Here is a 20,236-nt window from a genome sequence, read left to right as displayed (position 1 = left end):
AATGATGTGCGTATTAATGCAATCCTTGCATTCTGTGCAACGCATGGTGGCAGGCTCAAAAACTGGCATGAGCAGCACTTCTGGTGGCACCCTGCAGCTGCAGGTTGGTTAGCTGCAGGCTGCCACTGACTGCTGAGAAGTAGGGCGCAGCTCTGTGACCACCAGAGTGAAGCACTGTACCACATCCCACACATTCACCAGTAGTATTGTCCGCTCCATATTATATTGTTCGTGTAATAAATGTCGCATTATTGCAATATAATTATCTCATATAATTATTTTTGTTGTATTTAAAATCCAAACGTTGTGAGCAGCAGACCCCACTGTTGTCTGACCAGCTTTATTTGTTCTTCCAGATGTGTGTATCGTGTCCTAGCTGTGTTTCCCGTCGGACACACAAGGGACGGACACCAAACAGCCACGTAGTAAAAGGTGAAGCTCGCTAAAGGGTGAGCATTTATTCTCTTTTCTTGCATTTAGCACAATTGTCATTTTCTAATTTACACACGGGGGTTTTGTAACATACTGACGCGACAGGAGGTAATTCTGTGATTGATTTAAACTATTTGATAAATCACTCCTCTGCTCTGGAGCTCGCAAGGCTAGCTGCTAGCGAGCTGTTAGCACACTTAGCTCGACAGGTTCCGTCGTAAACACATACAGCTAGCTGGTTAGCTGTCTCACTACCTAGACTCGCTTTCAGTCTGTCATCCTTGTTGGCATTAATTGGTAGAGTTTCACTAAACCCAGTCAACACATGCGTTACCTGTATACGAGCTTTTACATGCTACGTGAGCTTCGTTATGTCTCTGAACTGATGACTCCAGCTAGACAGTTTGTAACTCAGCTAACGTTGCTGTCAGAGAGCTAACACTGAGTCAAAGGTTATCATTAACAGATAAAGCTCAAGATGAATATATGACGTTTAAGATGGAGTTTTTAATAATAACGCTGTCATCTTACTGTAAGTCGACAGCTGTAAACATCCCTCTGTTAATAAAGAGATAAACAATAAAGAGCCTAATGCTTGACTCTTATTAAAAACTAATGTACACAATATGTAAACATGGCTTGTATTTGTCTGCTGCTCTCAATAAACTGGATATTCCCCACAATCTTCACTAAGCTGAAGTATGACGATGACCATGAAGTTATATCATTAAGGTCTAGCTATTATATTTATATAGCTTAAAATTGATTCCCTCTTCCAATCTAGCAGATGCAGAAAAGTTACATACATGTTTTAAATCTGCAGGCTTGCCCCATGCATTCAGCAATGTGCATTACTATTATTGCTTTATTTGTAGTATAGCCTATAGAATATGACTAAATGTAGTACTAGTGCAATCTAAATGAATGCATGAATACACCTATAAATTAACAATTAAGTTTGAAGGCTTGAATGCCTGTTTGCTGGTCGATAAGGCGTGTTAACGTTATGTCTGATTTGTCAGCAGCTTCTACAGATTCCTACAAAGATGTAATCAAACCTGTTCCAACTGAACCTTACAAGATAAAAAGGGAAAAGTCAAACTGTCAGTTTTGGCCTGGCTTTTTTGTCAACAGTTTGTCGTATCTGTGTCAAAGTAAAGGAATTCAATGTTAGTTGCTAGTTGATCTATATTTAACCTGACACAATCTACTTAACTACCAAGCCAGCTTGTTGGCCCCTGACTCTAGCTTATGTTTAATTAAAGCAGCCTGTGTTGTTACATAACACCATTAGTGTCTAAAACGGATGGATCTACAACTTCTTCTGTATCTGAGCAGTATACTGATCTTTATAATGTGTCACATTCTCCAGCATGCACTGCAAATTATAAGCTAGAAGATAAACTGAATGTTTTCTCTCTTTAGTGTGGTCTGTGTTCAGAAGCGTTCTTGGACACTGACATGCTCCCAGCTGACCTGCCTCCTAAGACGATGGATTTGTGAGAACTTCTTTCCAGAAGGGGCACCAGCAGTATTGTGACTGTTCAGTTTCTTAATGGAAATGGAAACTAACCATTCAGAAGCAGCTCAAATGGAGGTTAATGCTTATCAAGAAGACCATGTTATAAAATCCAAAGTGGAAGGTGAAACGAAGTTGAAACAACAAGGGCTGGACAACACACAAAACACAAAAGGGGATATTCATAATGGTGAGTACTGATGCTGTCTCGATAGGATAGGATTAGGTTTCAATGTATATAAGGGGATGTGCTAAAATTATCTCTTAATATGAAATACCCACAGACACACTGCCACTGAGTGGCAAAACAAACCAAAAGGTGGCATCTATGACTCTTCTGACTCACGTGTGTGTACAGTATAGGCTAGCCCAACATCAGGGCAGTAATGTCATAGTACATAAAGCCTGTTCAGGCTAATGTCAGTCTAATCAAAATCACAAGGACTTCAAAGGCTAGAAACCATTTTGTGTTTGCCCTATTTTTAATATATATTCCTACTGGAATGACTGTCCTTGTGCTGTGATTAGCTCATTTCCAACTCTGCTCTCAGTTCTGGAAAGTTCTTTCCCCTTTAGGCATATTACTGGTAATGCTTGTATCCTGCCTCGCATGACCTGTTTTGATGGCTACTACAAGGCCTGAGTCCTTTTACTGCTCCATGCTACATGACTCTTTGAACTGATGCGTTAAATAGCTGAACTGAATTCTACTTAGTCATCTTCAGGGTGCCACTATGCTTATAGTCTACAGCAGTTACGGTTTAGGAGAAGGAAAAAATTAGGCAATATGAAAATCAGTGAAAATATATTTTTTGGGGGGGAAAAAACATGTATGAATTAATGTATTATTCAAAAATCTTAATCATTTTGCTGCGGACTGTGTGGGTGTGGTTTGATCAGATTTGTTTCACTGTGGCCAGGCAACATAAGCAAACAATCCCACAACTGCGATCAGATTTTGATGAAACTATTCCTAATTGCTCTGACTGGTGCATATGTGACGGCACTTTTTTTCCAACCATGCCCTTTTCAGTTCAAACCAGTGAGAAGAGCACAGACAAAACAGCACAGACCGAAAGTCTCATATAAAATAACCAAAACAGTCCCAAATTTTGCAGAAAATAATGTGTTCTTGTTTGACCTAATCACCCATAGTTTGAAACTGATAAAGAAAATAGGTTACCAGGGCCTTTTTAAATGTATTTGTCTTGCAAGATGAGCCCTATTTGTGCTCCTTGATACAAGAGTAGGTGCAGCTAAAGGGATGCATCAGTTGCCACGTGCTGCAGGAATGTTTCCAGCCTTTTCACTTAAGCTATTGTAAGTTGACAGAGTTGCCCAGCCAGCTTACCAAGTGGTCCCTTTGCAGTCTAGTTCACAAGAACTTATCGTGACGAATTGTCAAATTCCTTAGGGCTTCTCTTCCCCCTTCTCTCTCAGGTCCTGTCAGTTCAGATGCGATGCCAAATGGAAACGGACTGGCAGAAGACTTTAGTGCTGTGGGGAACGCCCATTTAAATGGGTCCCTGCCTCTGACAGCCCCTCCCCAGAGCACCAGCTCCCCTGTCAACTCCCAGACCCAAGAGCCCTCCCCAGGTTTGGCCGCTTTTCCACCCATGATGCTAGAGAAGTCTGAGGGGGCTAGTGCTGAGATCACGGTTCACAAGGGTGATTCATTGCAGTCGCTCAGACTCAGTATGCCTATGCAGGAGACTGAATTGTGTAAGCATAAACGTATGTGGAGTGAATGCCCCCTCTATACCCCCCCTGTATTTTAACCTAATTTTGCTGTGGGATGTTTTGCTTTTTTGGCTCATGTACACGTCCGTTTTAACTCCCTTGTCTGTGTGTTATCTGAGCAGAAGGATTCAGTGGGACTTTCTTTCAGTAGTTTGAGTCTACCCCCCGTTCTGCAACTTGCATAGACATTTGATTGCTTGATTAGATTTGGTGTGGGTGCTTCCTTTGGAACACTGTTTGGACTAATGGCTGCGTTTTGGAACTAATCCCTCTAGTATGTTATCTGTTTTGGCACCGGTGCCTTGTTCACAATTCTGAAATGTAATATTTTTAGGCCTGGCACAAACCGTGGTGATTTTGTTTGGCTTCACATTATAACTCCCACACAGAATATATGCAGCAGCGCATGAAGAATCCTATTGCATTTCTTTGATGGCACATGGATATGACTGATCCAATGTACATCTGTTGAATGCATATATAGACATCTTCATTTAACTCATTGCAATATTGGCAATAATAGCTGCATAGCTGTTGCAGTCATGACTGAATTAAAGTTTTTCATATGCACGCATTCTAACCAAGCAAATGGAGACAGTGGTACAGCATGGGGCACCCTTTAGATATATGGCTGTAACTGTAACACCCATAACGCCCAAACTGCTTTTAAAATCCACAGTAGCTGTCAGGTAAAATAGAAAATGTTGCAGTGCAGTTTGTGACTAACTAGTCACTGTGGCTTGTACCAACAACATGTTTCCTGTCCAGTGATTAACATAAAAAGCTCCAATTTGAATAATTTGTTTACTATTGCTGTGTGAGGACAGGATTCCAGGCAGCGTCTCTCCTTACCATATCCAACCAACATTCTACAAGCATTTACATTGAATCAATGATGCAACATACAGCTCATTGCTAGGATTCAGCTTTAACAGTCATACAAAAACCAGATCTTGTGTAAAATAAAGAACCGTAGTGTAGTCCTGCAGTATGTGATGAAAGGGAACATTCCTGTTTTTGGCCTAACATACATTCCCTTTAGCCAACGAGAAGCCATCACTGGAGATGGAGAACGAGGAGAAGATTCGCCTGGAGGCTCGCCGGCGTCTGGAGGAGCAACTCAAACAGTACAGAGTGCAGAGACATAAGGAGAGGGTGAGTGAATGGAGTAGCTGTCAGGTTACAGACAGCACCAGCTCTTCGTCTATTTGCCCTCGAGGTCCTCGTGTTTCCAAAACCAGTTTTGGCAGCTCCTACATTATCTTAACGTGACATTTCGGCCATAAGACAACTATCTATTTTTGATGCTATATATGCAGTGTTCAACTTGTGCTTCATGCTTGTGGATTTTCTTATTCTCAGCTGAAGTTGGTTGCTAAAACACGCTATTTTTTTGGGAAAATGTAGCCCAGAAGATAAACAGTTTAAGAGGTATAGAGGTCACAGCTTTTCACTTTGGAGAAATGTTCAGCATAGGTTCAGGTTTTGGCTATATATTTTTGCTTAATATGTTATACTGTGTATTTCAAGCTTAACAACCATGTGTCAGAATTTATCAGGATGGCAGTACCGTGGTTAATTTCTTTCTGTTTCTAGTCTCACCGCATCACCCCCAAGAACAGGCGGTTCAGCACCCTGGATCCAGAGCTCATGCTACATCCGGAGGGTCTGCCCAGGGCCAACACTGTTGCCATGACCACTGAGTATTCCTTCCTGAGGACCAGTGTCCCCCGTGGTCCCAAACTGGGCAGCTTGGGAATTCCCCCCTCCAAGGAGAAAAAGTCCAGACCACCCCGCCCGAGCAAGATCCACTCCTTGGCTGACTACAAGTCTCCTGAGAATGATGGTGCAGGTGAAGGAGGAGGTGGAGGTGGAGGTGGAGTAAGAACAGCAGACAACACCATGAGCTCCATCCAGTCCACCATGAGCTCAGTGTCCACTTTGTCTGAGGTCAGTGTGATGTCGGAGGGCAGCACCTGTGAGACAGAGGCACAGCCCAGTGCTTCGCTCCAAGCTGGGGACAATGTCTCAGAAATTGACGGCAGCGAATCGGGAACAAGGCCGGGGAACGACGGCAACGACAGTGACAGCTCGTCTTACAGCAGTGTGTCTACCAGGGGGACATACGGGATGCTTTCCGCAGCAGTGGGAAGGCAGCGGGGGCCCTACACGGTGGAGGGGAGGGAGATCGCCCCTGAGGCCATGGGTCAGTTCCCCTCCCTGCAGGAGGTGCTGCAGGCGGCCAGTGAGGAGCAGCATCTGCTTGAGCTGGAACAGGAGAGAGAAGGGACAGCGGAACCTCGGAGCCGCAGGGACAGTTTCTCCAGCAGGTATTTGTCAACATCAGATAGGGAGGGAATAATATAATGACATCGACAATTCTAGGCATTAACATTGTGTTTACTGCCAAATTTAAGCCAGTATTACATTGAGATAGTGCTTGTTGAGAACTGCAGATCCTCACATTGATTGCTGGAACTTACAAATGTTTGGCATTTTAGTTTGTTACTGTAGATTACTTAAAACAATTAATTGATTATGTGAATTGCTAGAATTTTATCATTTGCGCTCTAATGTTGTTGACATTTGTTGCAGTGTTTCTTTGGAGAGTTCAGTGATGGGCCACGATGACATGCTGCAGGTGTTGAAAGAGAAAATGAGACTGGAGGGTCAGCTGGAGTCTTTGTCATCTGAGGCCAATCAGGTAATGTAACCGACTGATTTTCTGTACTCACATTTTCCGTTCCTTCTGTACAAATTACCCATCCATGCATATTCTGTATATGGTTTCCAAAATAATAGAAACCATGAAAATCACCCAATATGGAACCATTATATACTCAAAAATGAGCATCAGCAATCACCATGTCTTTCACAGTTTCATAAGCGATGCAGATTAATTTATGACAATCCAAAACGGATGCGCTATGATGCAATATCTGGTAGTAAGCGCCTACTTGAAAACTTGAGGTATGGCCATAGTTTGCTGGTGAATTGTGCCACCTTTATTTGCCGTTACTGAGCTTGTACGTCATATGTTCAGCATCCAAATAGTCTTCAAAGTAAATGCTTACCTTGGATTGCAGCTCAGAGATTTTCAACATCAAATGTTGTTTACTGGTAAATTCTCCAACCCCAATGGCATGTCTTGGAAAGCACATGAACTATAGAAATAATATTATTATATATTTGCAAATGTACTTTTGTTCGCCAATTGAATAAGTGACGGTTTACCATCTTAGAACCAGCGCATTATTTGTATCTAGTATGTGTTTTTCCATTCACTGAAGTCTTTTACTTTAGTAAGCTAACCATGCTGGCTGTGTTTGCATAAATACTGCTAATTACAAATCAGTTAACACCATATTATATTGTGTACCATGTTCAACTTTGCCTGTAAATGTCGGTACTGATGCTGCTAATAAATGCCTGGTCATGTATCACAGCATTCAAAAAGATAAAATTTAGCTTAAAGGCTGTTAATTTACCCGCCCAAATGACACTATACTGGAAGCCAAGAATAATTGGGCGTAAGTGCTGACCACACTGTCCTTTCTTTCCTCCAGGCTCTCAAGGAGAAGACAGAGCTTCAGGCCCAGCTCGCTACGGTGAACGCTCAGCTGCAGGCTAAGAAGGAGGAGGCTCAGATCAGCCAGGTGAAGCAGAGCACCCTCACTACAGAGGCCGGCACGCTGCGGAAAAATTGCAGCCAGCTGGAGAAGGCCATGGTGGAGCTCCAGGGCAGTCTGGAGGGCAAGAACGCCAGTCTGACTTCTCTCAGCAATGACCTGAAGGTGGCTGAGGACCAATACAGCAGGCTGATGGGGAAGGTGGAGGAGATGCAGAACTCTGTAACCTCGAGAGACAACACAGGTGAGTGACGGAGACCCAGAGCGTAACAACAAATAGTCAACATCTCTAATCGTGCATAACTACACTCAGATTAAATGAGATGTTTTGGTCTTGCACTTTTGCAGTTCAGGAGTTGCGTCAGCAGATGGGCGGTCTTCAGAGCCAGCTTCAACAGGTCCAGCTGGAGCGCAGCACCCTGCAGAGCCGATTGAAGACCTCCCAGGCTGAAATTGACTCGCTTCAGCAGCTTAGACAGTGGTACCAGCAGCAGCTAGCACTGGCCCAGGAGGCAAGAGTACGACTTCAGGGCGAAATGGCCAACATGCAGGTAAGGTTGATGCTAATGTGGTTGTTTGTCTTTTATCAAGGCTTTGACATCTGTCAGACAAGAGTTGACATGACACTTTGTTGATTTTCTCTCTCCCAGGCTGGACAGATGACTCAGATTGGTGTTCTGGAACATCTGAAGCTGGAGAATGTGACTCTGTCCCACCAACTCACCGAGACCCAACACCGCTCTATCAAAGATAAAGAGCGTATTGCTGTTCAGCTGCAGAGCATTGAGGTATACACTCAAACATCCCTATCTGAATATGCCATCATCATTCATCATCATTTGTGAAGTCTTTATAACCACTTAGGAAACAACCCTGAAGGTCATTATCCAGTCAAGGACCTCAGATAAAAGCAGGCTTTTCTAAGTAACCAGGACTACAATGTTGTATTATAGGGACTTTTTTTTTTTTTTTTAAATCACTCTAGCATATTGTGTAAAACCTTTTACTCTCTGTGACTTAGGTCGACATGCTGACCCAGGAAGCTGCTTATAAGCAGATCCAGGATGCAAAGAACATGGTGGAAGATGATCTGCAGCACAAACTGGACGAGTTTGAGGATGAGCGAGACCGCTTAATTAAACTGGCCAACACAGCCGGCACCCTGGAAAGGGAACTAGAGCAGGTAGTCAAGTCATTTGTTTTCCACGTTGTATGGGCGGTAAAATGTGTAATGTTTTCTCCTCTAAACTGCTTTTCACACTCTGTTTCTCTCAGGCGAAGTTGATCCTTTCCCAGAAGGACGTGCAGCTGCAGGCACTCCAGAAAGAGCATTTGGAGCTGATGCGCCAGCTGACCACCACTCAGGACAACCTGCAGACCAAAGAGCAGTCCATCAACCAGCTGGAAGCGCGCTACCTGGAGCTGGAGGCCCAGCTGGCCGAGCTGCAGACAGAGAGCAGCGCCAAGGACGACAACATCCAGTACCTCCAGAACGAGAAGATCGTCTTGGAGGTGGCGCTGCAGGCGGCCCGGGCTGACAAGAGCCAACTCGACGAGGGCGCTGAACGGCTCGGAGAGGATGTTCTGGTGGCTTCAGATATCTTGGATCAGCTCAGACAGGAAGTCCAGGTCAAAGCTAATCAGGTATGATACAGGAGGGAGGTGAAAAAATAAAAACACCAGTAATATAACCACAAGCGAGATTGAACCATAGCCAGTGACTCAACAACAAATATTGACATTCCCTTGTTTCCCTTTGGGCATCATTATATTCCCATCTACTTCTGTAGTGACACCTTGAGTTAGATACTTTCTCAGGCCTGGTGAGCAGCGATTCTTTTAGCATAAAGCATTATAGGAATTGCAGTGAATTGAAAGGAACTGAGCTACTAGCGAAGGAGGCTAAATAACGCTCCAAACTTACGTTAAACTTTGGCGATGAAAAACTGTCATGGGGTCCCTTGACCTCTGACCTCAAGATATTTGAATGAAAATGGGTTCTATGGGTACCCACGAGTCTCCCCTTTACAGACATGCCCACTTTATGACACTCACATGCAGTTTGGGGGCAAGTCATAGTCAAGTCAGCACACTGACACACTGACAGCTGTTGTTGCCTGTTGGGCTGCAGTTTGCCATGTTATGATTTGAGCATATTTTTTATGCTAAATGCAGTACCTGTGAGGGTTTCTGGACAATATTTGTCATTGTTTTGTGTTGTTAATTGATTTCCAATAATAAATATATACATACATTTGCATAAAGCAGCATATTTACCCACTCACATTTTATTTGATTGACCGCCATAATTTAATTCAAGTAGCTTTTTGCATCCATTTTTTTGTCTTTTGGGGTTACCTCTCCCCTACGATGTTGTGAATAATGAAGGGCCTTTGCTTTGTTACAGATTGAAACTCTTCAACAAGAAAATAGTTCCCTGAAGAAACAAGCTCAGAAGCTGAAGGAGCAGTTCCAACAACAAAAGGTAAGTCATCTCCCTTGCTCTTACAGTATGTGCCATCATGTACAGCTCTCTCTTCTGGGTGCAGTTTGTAGAAGCTGTAGACTGTGCAGACTTTACGTAGATTTATTATTTTTATTACATTTATTTATAAAAATTCTCCCAGCTGGCTAAGGCTGATGCTGTCGTGGGAGGATGTATTGTGAAGCCAGATGGCTGTCATCTCAGAAGAGTGCTGGCTGACACGCCTCAGTGTATTGAGCAGGGGTGGATGCTGCTCATTTTGCATCGACGAGCTGTCATAAAGAGGGTGGAGTCGATTGACAGAATGACAGAAATGTCAATTGTATTGGATTTCTTTCAAGACTTGAGCTTTTGTAGACCCTTCCAACTCGTGCATTAACATTCATCTTGGTCCATCAAAATGTACTGGGGGCTGCTTTCAGCAATGCATGAAAAGCAAACAAGTGTACCTCTGGTGCTAAAGAAGAAAAATCTGGCTGCATTATCAACAATCTAATATGTGTCTTCACTGCATCTGGAGTAACTACACGAATGGGAAGTCAGTGATGTGTGAGGTACTGTAGCATGACTGATAAACTAGTTGTTAAATGTGTGGAGGATCATGGGAAACAAGTAGGATGAGGTAATTAGATGCAATGTCCATTTTTGGTTCGTAGAAAAGTGAGAAAATGGAATCTACTCAATTCGCCCTCAAATGCAGGTTCTTAAAGGCACAAAGAGCACAAAAAGTATTGGACTGACAGCTACTCTGGTAATTGCAATGTGTTTCAAATGTTGCTCTCTTACTTTTCTGCACAGACAAGTTTGTTCCTTTTTTCAATTTTTTTTTTATCATATATTTATTTGTTCCTAGATAATACAGCTGTACACGTGAGCAGCTGTACCTACATTAAAATTTGTAATATAGTTGAAGCTCTGCATTAACAAAATCCACCTGTATCACAGCTTTCCTTTGGTGGTTTCCTGTAATATTTTGTAAAATCTCCTGTTGTTTTTAGTGTAATATGTGTGTTCATGTTAGGAAACAACTAGGGCCGTCCTCTACCCAAAAAATTCTTGTTCGACTAACACTCATACGACTATGTTGGCAAATTGATTAGTTGATTTAATTGCCAGATCTTTAAAACTGAGTTTCTCCACAAAGAATCACACAAAAGCAACACTTTAAATCTTGTGTTAACCAGAGATGTGCGCTTATAAGTTTCTTGGAAGTTAGTCATTCAGCTTGAAGATAGCACAAAAAACGTCTGAGATCAAAACGACCCATTAGTCGACTAAGAGGGGGCAGCCCTAGAACCAACACAAACCCATTTAGACTGAAAAAATAAAGCCTGTTCAATTCCTAACTATGTCAAATGTATCTCGCTCAAGCCTAGAGATGATGCAGTGTGGGATTCAAATCCTATTGCAGTCCTCTCTCCTGCATTGTATCTATTTGAAAAGTATTTTGCCTGCTGTCTCAGAGTCGAGACAAATATGAGCAGGACTACTTGCACTGCACTCCTTGAAAGGAGAAAACGCTAACTTCATTAATTAGACACACGGTTATTGACTATACAGGTGATGGTGGAAGCCTACCGTCGGGACGCCATCTCCAAAGACCAGCTCATCAGTGAGCTCAAGTCCACCAAAAAGCGTCTGCTGGCGGAGGTGAAGGACCTGAAGCAGGAGGTGCTGGGCGTTCAGGGGGAGAAGCAGAAGGCAGAGCTGGAGCAGGCCCGGCTGCAGAAGGAGGTGGTGAGAGTCCAGGAGCAAATGAACAACATGGAGGCCCATTTGCAAACCATTCAGACAGAAAGGGATCAGCTAGAAAACCAGATCCAGGTAATGATAGTTTCATTTCAGTAATTTAACATTAAAAGTAAAGTAAATGTTGATGTTTTGGATGTAGTATACAGGGGTGTCAGTAAACAGTTTGTTGTCAGCAGTTCTATTATAATGTGAAGTGTTCTCCAGTCTTTACAGTTTGATCAGAGCCAGCTAGCAGCAGTGACAGAAGAGAACGAAGGCCTGAGGAAACAGGTGGAGCAATTGGAGGGAGAAGCCAAAAAGTGAGTCATCTGCTGCATAGATATTTGGAGAGCTGGAATAACTCCCACAGTAATGACTTGGACCATGGTGCATATATCTGTTATCAAGTGCTATTTATAAATATAAATAAAGGGCATTGCTTATGCAATTCCTGATCTCCACATAGACCTATGAGTCAGTACATGTGGTTTTAAAATCATTACGCTCCGTTTGTGTGCCATCTATACACCTCTTGTGTTGATATGCACGTATGGTCTTCTGTCAGAACAACCTGAATTCCCCCATGGACATTTTTAACTTAATTTCTTATCTAATAGGGCCATCTCAGAGCAGAAGGTGCGGGTGAGGCGGCTGGGGACAGATTTGACCAGTGCTCAGAAGGAGATGAAGGCCAAACACAAGGCCTACGAGAATGCCGTGGGCATCCTGAGCAGGAGGCTCCAAGAGGCTCTGACTGACAAGGAGACGGCCGAGGCGGAGCTGGTCAAACTCAAGGCCCAGGTGTCGAATGGGGGAAACAGTCAAGCCTTACAGGTACTGTGTAAACCTGCCGGACCTTGTTCACTTCCTTGAAAAACTATCAGCTACAACTGAACACATAGTTAGTTTGGAGTGGAGTTTCAGACAATTAAAACAAGGAAAAGGATCACTGTTGGAAAAGTGTCAGCAGAGCATTCTACACTGTGCGGGCTCTGATCCATTTACAGTCCTTAGCAACTGAAAAGAGGTCACAGTATCGGTGTGACTCTTTCTGTGCGCTTTACAAACATTAGGAGGCCTACGGTAGTTTGGATATGAGCTCTATAAAACCTGTTTTTCTTCCACTGAATAAAATCGAAATATTACTTGCAACTGTCGAGCAAAACTGAAGAATAAGTCATACAGTATTTTCCATTCACAGTTGAAGTTGAGTACTTTTATGCGATTAGCTTGTTGTACTGTAAGTGCATCCCCAAAGTATGAATGAGGAATAATATTATAGCTTAAAAATCTATTTTGTCCACAGAAACAAGGACACAATTTAAAAAAACAAAACTGGGGCTGTCAAAGTTAACGCATTAACGCAAATTTGTTTTAATGCCACTAATTTCTTTAAAGCATTAACGGAACTTGCGATTTTGAGGTTGTAGCGGACTCTGTTTTAAAGATAGAGTGAAGATGCTGGCATCATATGAAATTAGAAAGCCTAATAATTGGTACCAACCATGTCATACTAGCTCGCAAAGGAGGCTAAATAACGCTCCAAACTTACGGTAAATCTTGGCGATGAAAAACTGGCATGGCCATTTTCAAAGGGATCCCTTGACCTCTGACCTCCAGATATGTGAATGAAAATGGGTTCTATGGGTACCCACGAGTCTCCCCTTTACAGACATGCCCACTTTATGATAATCACACGCAGTTTTGGGGCAAGTCATAGTCAAGTCAGCACACTGACACACTGACAGCTGTTGTTGCCTGTTGGGCTGCAGTTTGCCATGTTATGATTTGAGCATATTTTTTTATGTTAAATCTAGTACTTGTGAGGGTTTCTGGACTATATTTGTCATTGTTTGGTGTTGTTAATTGATTTCCAATAATAAATATATACATACATTTGCATAAAGCAGGCATATTTGTCCACTTCCATGTTGATAAGAGTATTAAATACTTGACAAATCTCCCTTTTAAGGTACATTTTGAACAGATAAAGTGTGATTAATTTGCAATTAATTAATTAATTAATTAACTATAGACAATCATGCGATTAATCCTCATTAAATATTTTAATCGATTGACAGCCCTATAAACAAACATTAATAGGATAGGATTTAGTCTACCCATGTCCTCAACTCATACTTCTTTATCATAAAGATATTTGTCATTTCATTGTTCATTGAGTTGCTGCACCTGTTGAGTAACTGAAACGTATTGAAATCCAATGTGGTTTTATTTGTCATCCAGGATAAGGTTAAGGCTCTGCAGGCTGAGCTGCTGGCTGTGTCCAACAGCAAGACTATGCTAGAGAAAGAGCTGCAGGAAGTGATCACCCTCACCTCCACAGAGCTGGAGGAGTACCAGGAGAAGGTCATGGAGCTCGAGGACGAGGTGAACAATGATCACTTTGTGTCCGTTTGTGTTAATATGTTCAGGATTTTGAACAGAACTGCTTGTTATCTCTAATGGGGAAATGATTGTTTCCTTTATTTTTTTCATGTCATGATGCTGATCACAACCCTGTATGAGCAGTGTGTTTGCACTTTTGTAATCACTCAATTCATGTATGTTATTTTGTATTAATGACATGAATTGATTTCACAGCTTCAAGAGGCCCGATGCTTCAAGAAGCGGATTCGAAAGTTAGAAGATGCCAACAAGAAGCTAGCACTGGAGCTGGAACATGAAAAAGGGAAATTGGCTGGACTGGCACAGTCCCACAATACACTGCGGGAGCATTCCAATATTTTGGAGTCTGCCTTGGCTAAGAGAGAGGCAGATCTTGTCCAGCTCAACTTACAGGTGAAACATTAGTTTACATCTGATAATGTTGATATGTTGTTTTTTTTATTACCCCTGTGTTGTAAAGTGTTGGGTTACCTATAGGTCGAAATAGGAATTATGCACTTTTTCATTTATTTTTTAACACAACATTGTTTTCCCATTCATCCTTTTTACAGGTTCAAGCTGTTCTGAAGCGTAAAGAGGAGGAGGACCAGCAAATGAAGCAGGTGGTACAAACTCTACAGCTTGCCTTGGAAAAAGAGAAAACCAAAGTCAACGACCTGAAAGAACAGGTAGGAGCTCTTAGCCGTACATCCGGATCCAGTATGTTCTCAATGAGAATGATTCCAAAGAGTCTGTAATTTGAATGTATTTGAATATATATTTTGCCATCATTTGCTTGGCACAAGGCACAATAAGAAGCCTCTCAGGAAAAATTAGAAAGCTGAATTGTGAGATGTGTCTAGTCCGGTAGCTTTTCTGGAGCATTGGGCTCTCCTGGGGTCTGTCGGGTTGTACTGATGTGATTTGTCCTTTAGGTGGCAGCAGCGAAGGCAGAGGCAGCCCACAATAGACGGCACTACAGGGCAGCCATGCTGGAGCTGTCAGAGATCAAGAAGGACCTGCAGGCCAAAGAGGACGTGGTCAGAGCTCTGCAGAGTGAATCCCACAAACTACTGTATGTGCATTTGCCTGATTAAAGAATACAGTGACTTTTGACCAATTATATATCTATATATATATATATATAAATATGTTATTGAAAAAATTAATAGCAGTTGTATATCTTACCACTCATTTATCATTGAATATGTCATACTCTGCAGGGCTCAGGATGAGCAGCACTCTCAAGAGGTTTCCAGGTTCCAAGAGGAGCTGGCTGAGGCCCATTTACAGCTCCAGATCCTCCAGAAACAACTGGATGAAGAACTGGCCAAGCAGCCCCTCACTAACCAAGAGGTAAGAGACTGACTTACGCTGAAATATTTACCTGATGATTACCTTTATTTGGTCATCTATCTCTGATATGATAGACACAATGCAGTTTTTTTGGTTATATCGACATTTTGTATGCCTCTGTGCCGGCGACAGCCGTGGCCAGAGGCATTATGTTTTCGGGTGGTCTGTACTGTACGTACGTCTGTCTGGAGCATTCTCATGATATGATTAGATTTTGGTAGTCAAGGTTACTGCCACCTTACGTCCGTCCCATTCTCGTGATATCTCAGGAACGCCTTGAGAGAATTTCTTCAAATTTGGCACAAACGTCCACTTGGACTCAAGGATTAGATTGAGGAACAGATTAGATTTTGGTGGTCAAGGGTCAAGGTCACTGTGACCTCACATAACACGTTTTTGGCCATAACCCAAGAATTCATGTGCTAATAATGACAATTTTACACAAAAGTCTTAAGAGGATGAAATGATGAAGTGATGAAATTTTAGACAGACATTGAAGTATATTTTGACTGGTTGTCGGAGGCATACAACCGAAGGTGGTAATTCTAGTTTATGATTAATATCATTCAACAGTTATCATTGTCCTGGGTTTTCATGAAGAGTTTTAGGGATCCAGTTATTTAAAATCAGTTTCAGCTGTAGTTTGAGCCATCACTTGTGACACTGATGTCTAACACTGACTGCTGCTTGTTCAGGTTGAGGACCTGAAGTGGGAGGTGGAGCAGAGGCAGAGGGAGATCGAGGCACAGAAGCAGCAGCTGGAGATGATGGAGCAGTGTCAGCACAGGGAGCTGGACAACCTACAGAGAGCTCTACAGGCAAGTATTCACTCTCCAGTTGTAAAAGATGGACACAAAGCTACTTGACTAGACATTAAAAAAGTAAAATGCTACTGTATTTACAAATGCACAGAATTACTTTTACTGAGGTAAACAGTTAGTATCTAGAAGGACACGAAAAGTGAACGGAGCACTGTGGTTATTTCTGTATAGTATTTATGTCATTACCTCCACCTTCCCCCTTTTCAAAAGGGTTTATAACTAACAAAGATGACTCTCTCTCTGTCTCAGAACATCAAGGTGGAGCTGGAGTCGGTGCAGGATGAGCTGAGCGGCACCAGGAAGGACAAGTTTATGCTGCAGGCCAAAGTGGCTGAGCTGAGGAACAGCATGAAGACAGTCCTACTGCAGAACCAGCAGCTCAAACAGGACCTCAAACAGACTCGTCTAAGGAAGGTGAGGCGACTTGTTTTCCTCTGTGAAAGTTTTAGTGCTTTTTCACAAGCTTCCCAACTACAGCACCTTTCTAAATTTTGGGGAAACCACTAAATATGCGTACTAATTTAAATGGTATTTGAATTTGCTCATCTGTCATCATTCACGCCTATATATGTAATCAGTCAATACTGGCCTATAACCTTGGCCTACTCATATACTGGTCGGGCTCTGGTGTTAAGTCACTCTTTCATTGTCTTGGCATGAAAGCTTTCAGATACTTTGAATATTTATTATTATTTATAATAGTGCAGTGGCTGTGCAAAACATGCCTGTTAAGAAAAGTCAGAATGCTTGGCCTGTGGCCGCTCATACAAACAACTTCACACTCAACACTGCGCTCCCTTGGGTCCACAGCAATACGCCTTCCATGTCACACACCTAAGCAACCACAGTCAGAAACATCGGTGAAATACACTAAGCGGAGGTAATTTCCAAATAGGCGTATTGGTCGCTTGCTTTGACATAACTACTGCGTTCATAAAGTAGAGCATGGGTTTAATTAGCGGAGGTATTTTACTGGCGGTAACGTTAGTGTTATATGTTAGTGTCAAGTCTGACACCGGGGAGTTACAGTCTTAACTCACGGGGGAAAAACAAACCCGCGGCTTACTCACGGTCACACCGGTGAAATACACTCTGATTCTGCATCCAGTTGGCTAACCGCTCGTGTTGACTTCAGGGAAGTGAAGAGTCCGGCTGTAACACTAGTGTATCCAGCGTCCATGTAATGTTTAACGTTAGCATATATTATCAACATGATGGACTCCCTGCAGAGCCCTGAAGCCCCGCCCCTGCTGCTGAACAGAGCGCTGGTCGCTTTTTTATTAATATTGAACGTGCTGCCTGTCCAAATTGCACAGAGCACTCCATGGGGTCTCCAGCAATAAGTTGATCGGATGAGCAGTTCTCAAGATATGCGAAGGACACACGGACAGACAGACAGACTCCTTGAGATTCCTTGATTTATAGTTGGATATAAATATCAGCTATCATCAGACAAACTTTAAAAAAAACATTATAACTGAAGTAACTGAAAAATAGTACGTCAGTGTTTTTAGCATTATACATAGACAGCAGTGAGTACTGGAACAGCTGAGGTGTAGCCATTCATTTCTATGAGTTATACTTACAAAGCCACCACCCTCTCTGCAGAAAGATTTAAGGGACAATGTTGTAAGTTTAATTCCAAATAAAAAATGCCTGCTGAAGATGACTGACTAAATACCTCCCTGTAATGATGGTTTTGTTGGAGCAGCAGCGCATGGAGCTGAAGAGCGAGGGGAACCCATCCAACCCAGTAACACCAGTTAAGATTCCAGACTGCCCAGTGCCGGCCTCCCTGTTGGATGAGTTGCTGAAACCATCGACTTCTGTCAACAAAGAGCCCCTCAACAACCTGCACAACTGTCTACGGCAGCTGAAGTAAGCCTTTTGTTCTAACCAAATGGCTAATATTATCTACGTACCTACATGAAGTTTTTTTTTTTGTGTAGTGCTGAGCAGCTATCCAAATGCCAGAATACATGTAATGTGTTTTTTTTGTTTTTTTTTCTCAGGGAGGAGATGGACAGCCTCCAAAGGCAGATGGAGGAACACACAGTAACAGTACATGAGTCAATGAGCTCATGGACAAACACAGAGGAGGGACTGGCTCAACTGGAGCTTGAAAACAACATCTCCGAATCATCAACGCCGCTTAACAACACGATGGTGGAAAATAACAATGAAGCAGAGCCGCAGCAGTCATAACAGAAGAACTTTTCTCAGGCCATTAGAGGGAGAGTGGAGTTTTATCCACAAAGGCACTTTTCAGCCCCTTATTCCCTTTCTCTTCTCTTAACAATTGCTGCCAACATTTGGCGTTCTCCCGTCGGCACAGAAGTGCTTTCGCAGAGTAATACTTTCTATACCATAGCTTTATTCTTTCCTCTTTATTTGACAGTTGTTTATATTTTTGTTATGCTATTGTCACATATATTTATTTAGAGTTAAGTAATTACAGCTTATCTGACAGCCTCTCCAAGAGGATCCCCCATCTTCGGTTGTTATCGTAGATACAAATATGGTCTAGTGTGGACTGTTTAACTAATTTGTGGGCCAGTTTTTCCGTGTTGAATTAGCGTTTTTTCTCTATAAAAGGTATTTAGTCATCACCCTCCCCGTAATATGAAATCGGTGGCTTTGGTTGCTGCTTAACGATGGCTGACATTATTTAAAAAAGTGTTTTAGGTGACAGAAACAAACCATTAGTCTGTCACCAGACTGGCTATGAACTGTTCTTCCATTTCTTTGTGCCTGTGTACGAGAGCGGTTGCTCATCTATGATTTAACTGACGTGGTTAAACGTTCCACATGGTTTCTAAGCAGCTGATGATGAAACATCATCACTCCTTTTCATGAAGTTAAAAGTCATGCACAATTGTGGTCAGTTTTTTTTTGTATTGCCTCTTGTTAAAATGCAGTGTTTCTTACATCTGTTGTAACCATATCACCTTGAGTTCTTAAACTAAAACCATTAATCTCAGTTATATATGGAGGTGTTTTGTCTAGCATGGACTGCAGTAATTTGTACGCAAAAAAGCCTTAAGCAATCTTTAATATGCTGTAAAGGACTAAGTTGGTTTGAATGAGCATATTTCTGCTGAGGTTGTGTGCAAGGTGTAATATGTTATATTGTATGTGTGTGCAAATCCTTACTGAAGAATGGTCTATTGTAAAATAAGTGGCTCACATCAATGAAGAGAGAAATTTGTACGATGAAGCAGAAATATTGCTACTTCTAACAGCAGGTGCAATCAGATGTGTTCATTTTCTGTTACATTGCGTACATATTATATTTACAAAAAAGGACTACCCCTGAATCTGATGTTATACTTGTTTTATGGCTGTTTCATGGTTATGGGGATAGGTTAATTGTTTTCAGAGGTTAATATATAAATACGTTTCCTTTTTTGTATGATTGTAAAGTCATCATAATTGTTTAATATTGTAACAAAGATGAAATACAAAATATTCAAATGCAAACCATAAATCAAAGCCGATACTAATTCTGGTACAGCTGCACACTAACATTTCCGTGTAGAGGGGGCCATTGGATAGTACAGTAGCTTTTTGCATGCAACTGTGCTGCAGCTGCTGAGTTGGTGCTCATTCCCACACTAAAAACAAAATGTTTTTGAACACATTGTATGCTTATGAATTTCCAAAGGGACAATACATCTTTTGAGGAGAATGCTTACTGAGTCAAATAACAAATATATTGATATACTGTGTTCTGAAAAAAAAGAAATCTTTTGGACTGTATCTTCCAAACTACCTTTCACTGTAACGTTAGGTAGTATGTAATAACATTTGCTCTTGCTGCTGTAACTGCTTTCTTTTTCAGAGATTGGAATTGATTCATTCCCTATGTTTTAACATTTGTGTTGGGAGATGTGATTGTATTTATCATAAAAATTGCACTATTCATCCGTTATTATTGTTTGTGCTCATTCATTATATGTTCTCATCTACAAATACTTTCTAAATGTGCACCAAGTTGTTGTTTTTTTCGTTTTTTTTCTTATTGAGAAATTTACATAACAATATGGCATCGTACAGAACAGTCCACAATTACAAGGGAACAGACAAGCCAGGAAATTGGCGTACAGTGCATACGAGTGTGGATGAAGAGAGAAAAAGA

The 20,236-nt window shown here is 41.9% G+C and overlaps 1 protein-coding gene across 3 annotated transcripts; it reads left to right on the top strand.

The window, feature by feature from the left end:
* The first annotated feature begins 337 nt into the window (after positions 1-337).
* Positions 338-20,022, top strand: golga3 (golgin A3). Of its 3 annotated transcripts, none has more exons than XM_074637291.1 (24): positions 338-449; positions 1,858-2,141; positions 3,392-3,673; positions 4,734-4,846; positions 5,288-6,021; positions 6,287-6,395; positions 7,258-7,564; positions 7,669-7,871; positions 7,971-8,108; positions 8,342-8,503; positions 8,596-8,964; positions 9,728-9,805; positions 11,366-11,629; positions 11,762-11,856; positions 12,154-12,370; positions 13,781-13,924; positions 14,138-14,335; positions 14,494-14,610; positions 14,857-14,996; positions 15,145-15,277; positions 15,973-16,095; positions 16,348-16,512; positions 17,810-17,976; positions 18,111-20,022. In XM_074637291.1, exons 2-24 carry the CDS (start codon positions 1,988-1,990, stop codon positions 18,301-18,303), a joined length of 4,605 nt encoding a protein of 1,534 aa, XP_074493392.1. In that variant the 5' UTR covers positions 338-449; positions 1,858-1,987; the 3' UTR covers positions 18,304-20,022. The 3 variants fall into 3 exon arrangements, with proteins under 3 accessions (XP_074493392.1, XP_074493393.1, XP_074493394.1); XM_074637292.1 differs by having other exon boundaries at positions 357-449; positions 3,392-3,547; XM_074637293.1 differs by lacking the exon at positions 3,392-3,673 and having other exon boundaries at positions 357-449.
* The last annotated feature ends 214 nt before the right edge of the window (positions 20,023-20,236 follow it).

The sequence above is a fragment of the Sebastes fasciatus genome, chromosome 6, assembly GCF_043250625.1.
Source record: "Sebastes fasciatus isolate fSebFas1 chromosome 6, fSebFas1.pri, whole genome shotgun sequence".
Taxonomy (NCBI): Eukaryota; Metazoa; Chordata; class Actinopteri; order Perciformes; family Sebastidae; genus Sebastes; species Sebastes fasciatus.
The sequence above is the reverse complement of the archived record's forward strand: the minus strand, read 5'-3'. Positions and strand labels throughout refer to the sequence as shown.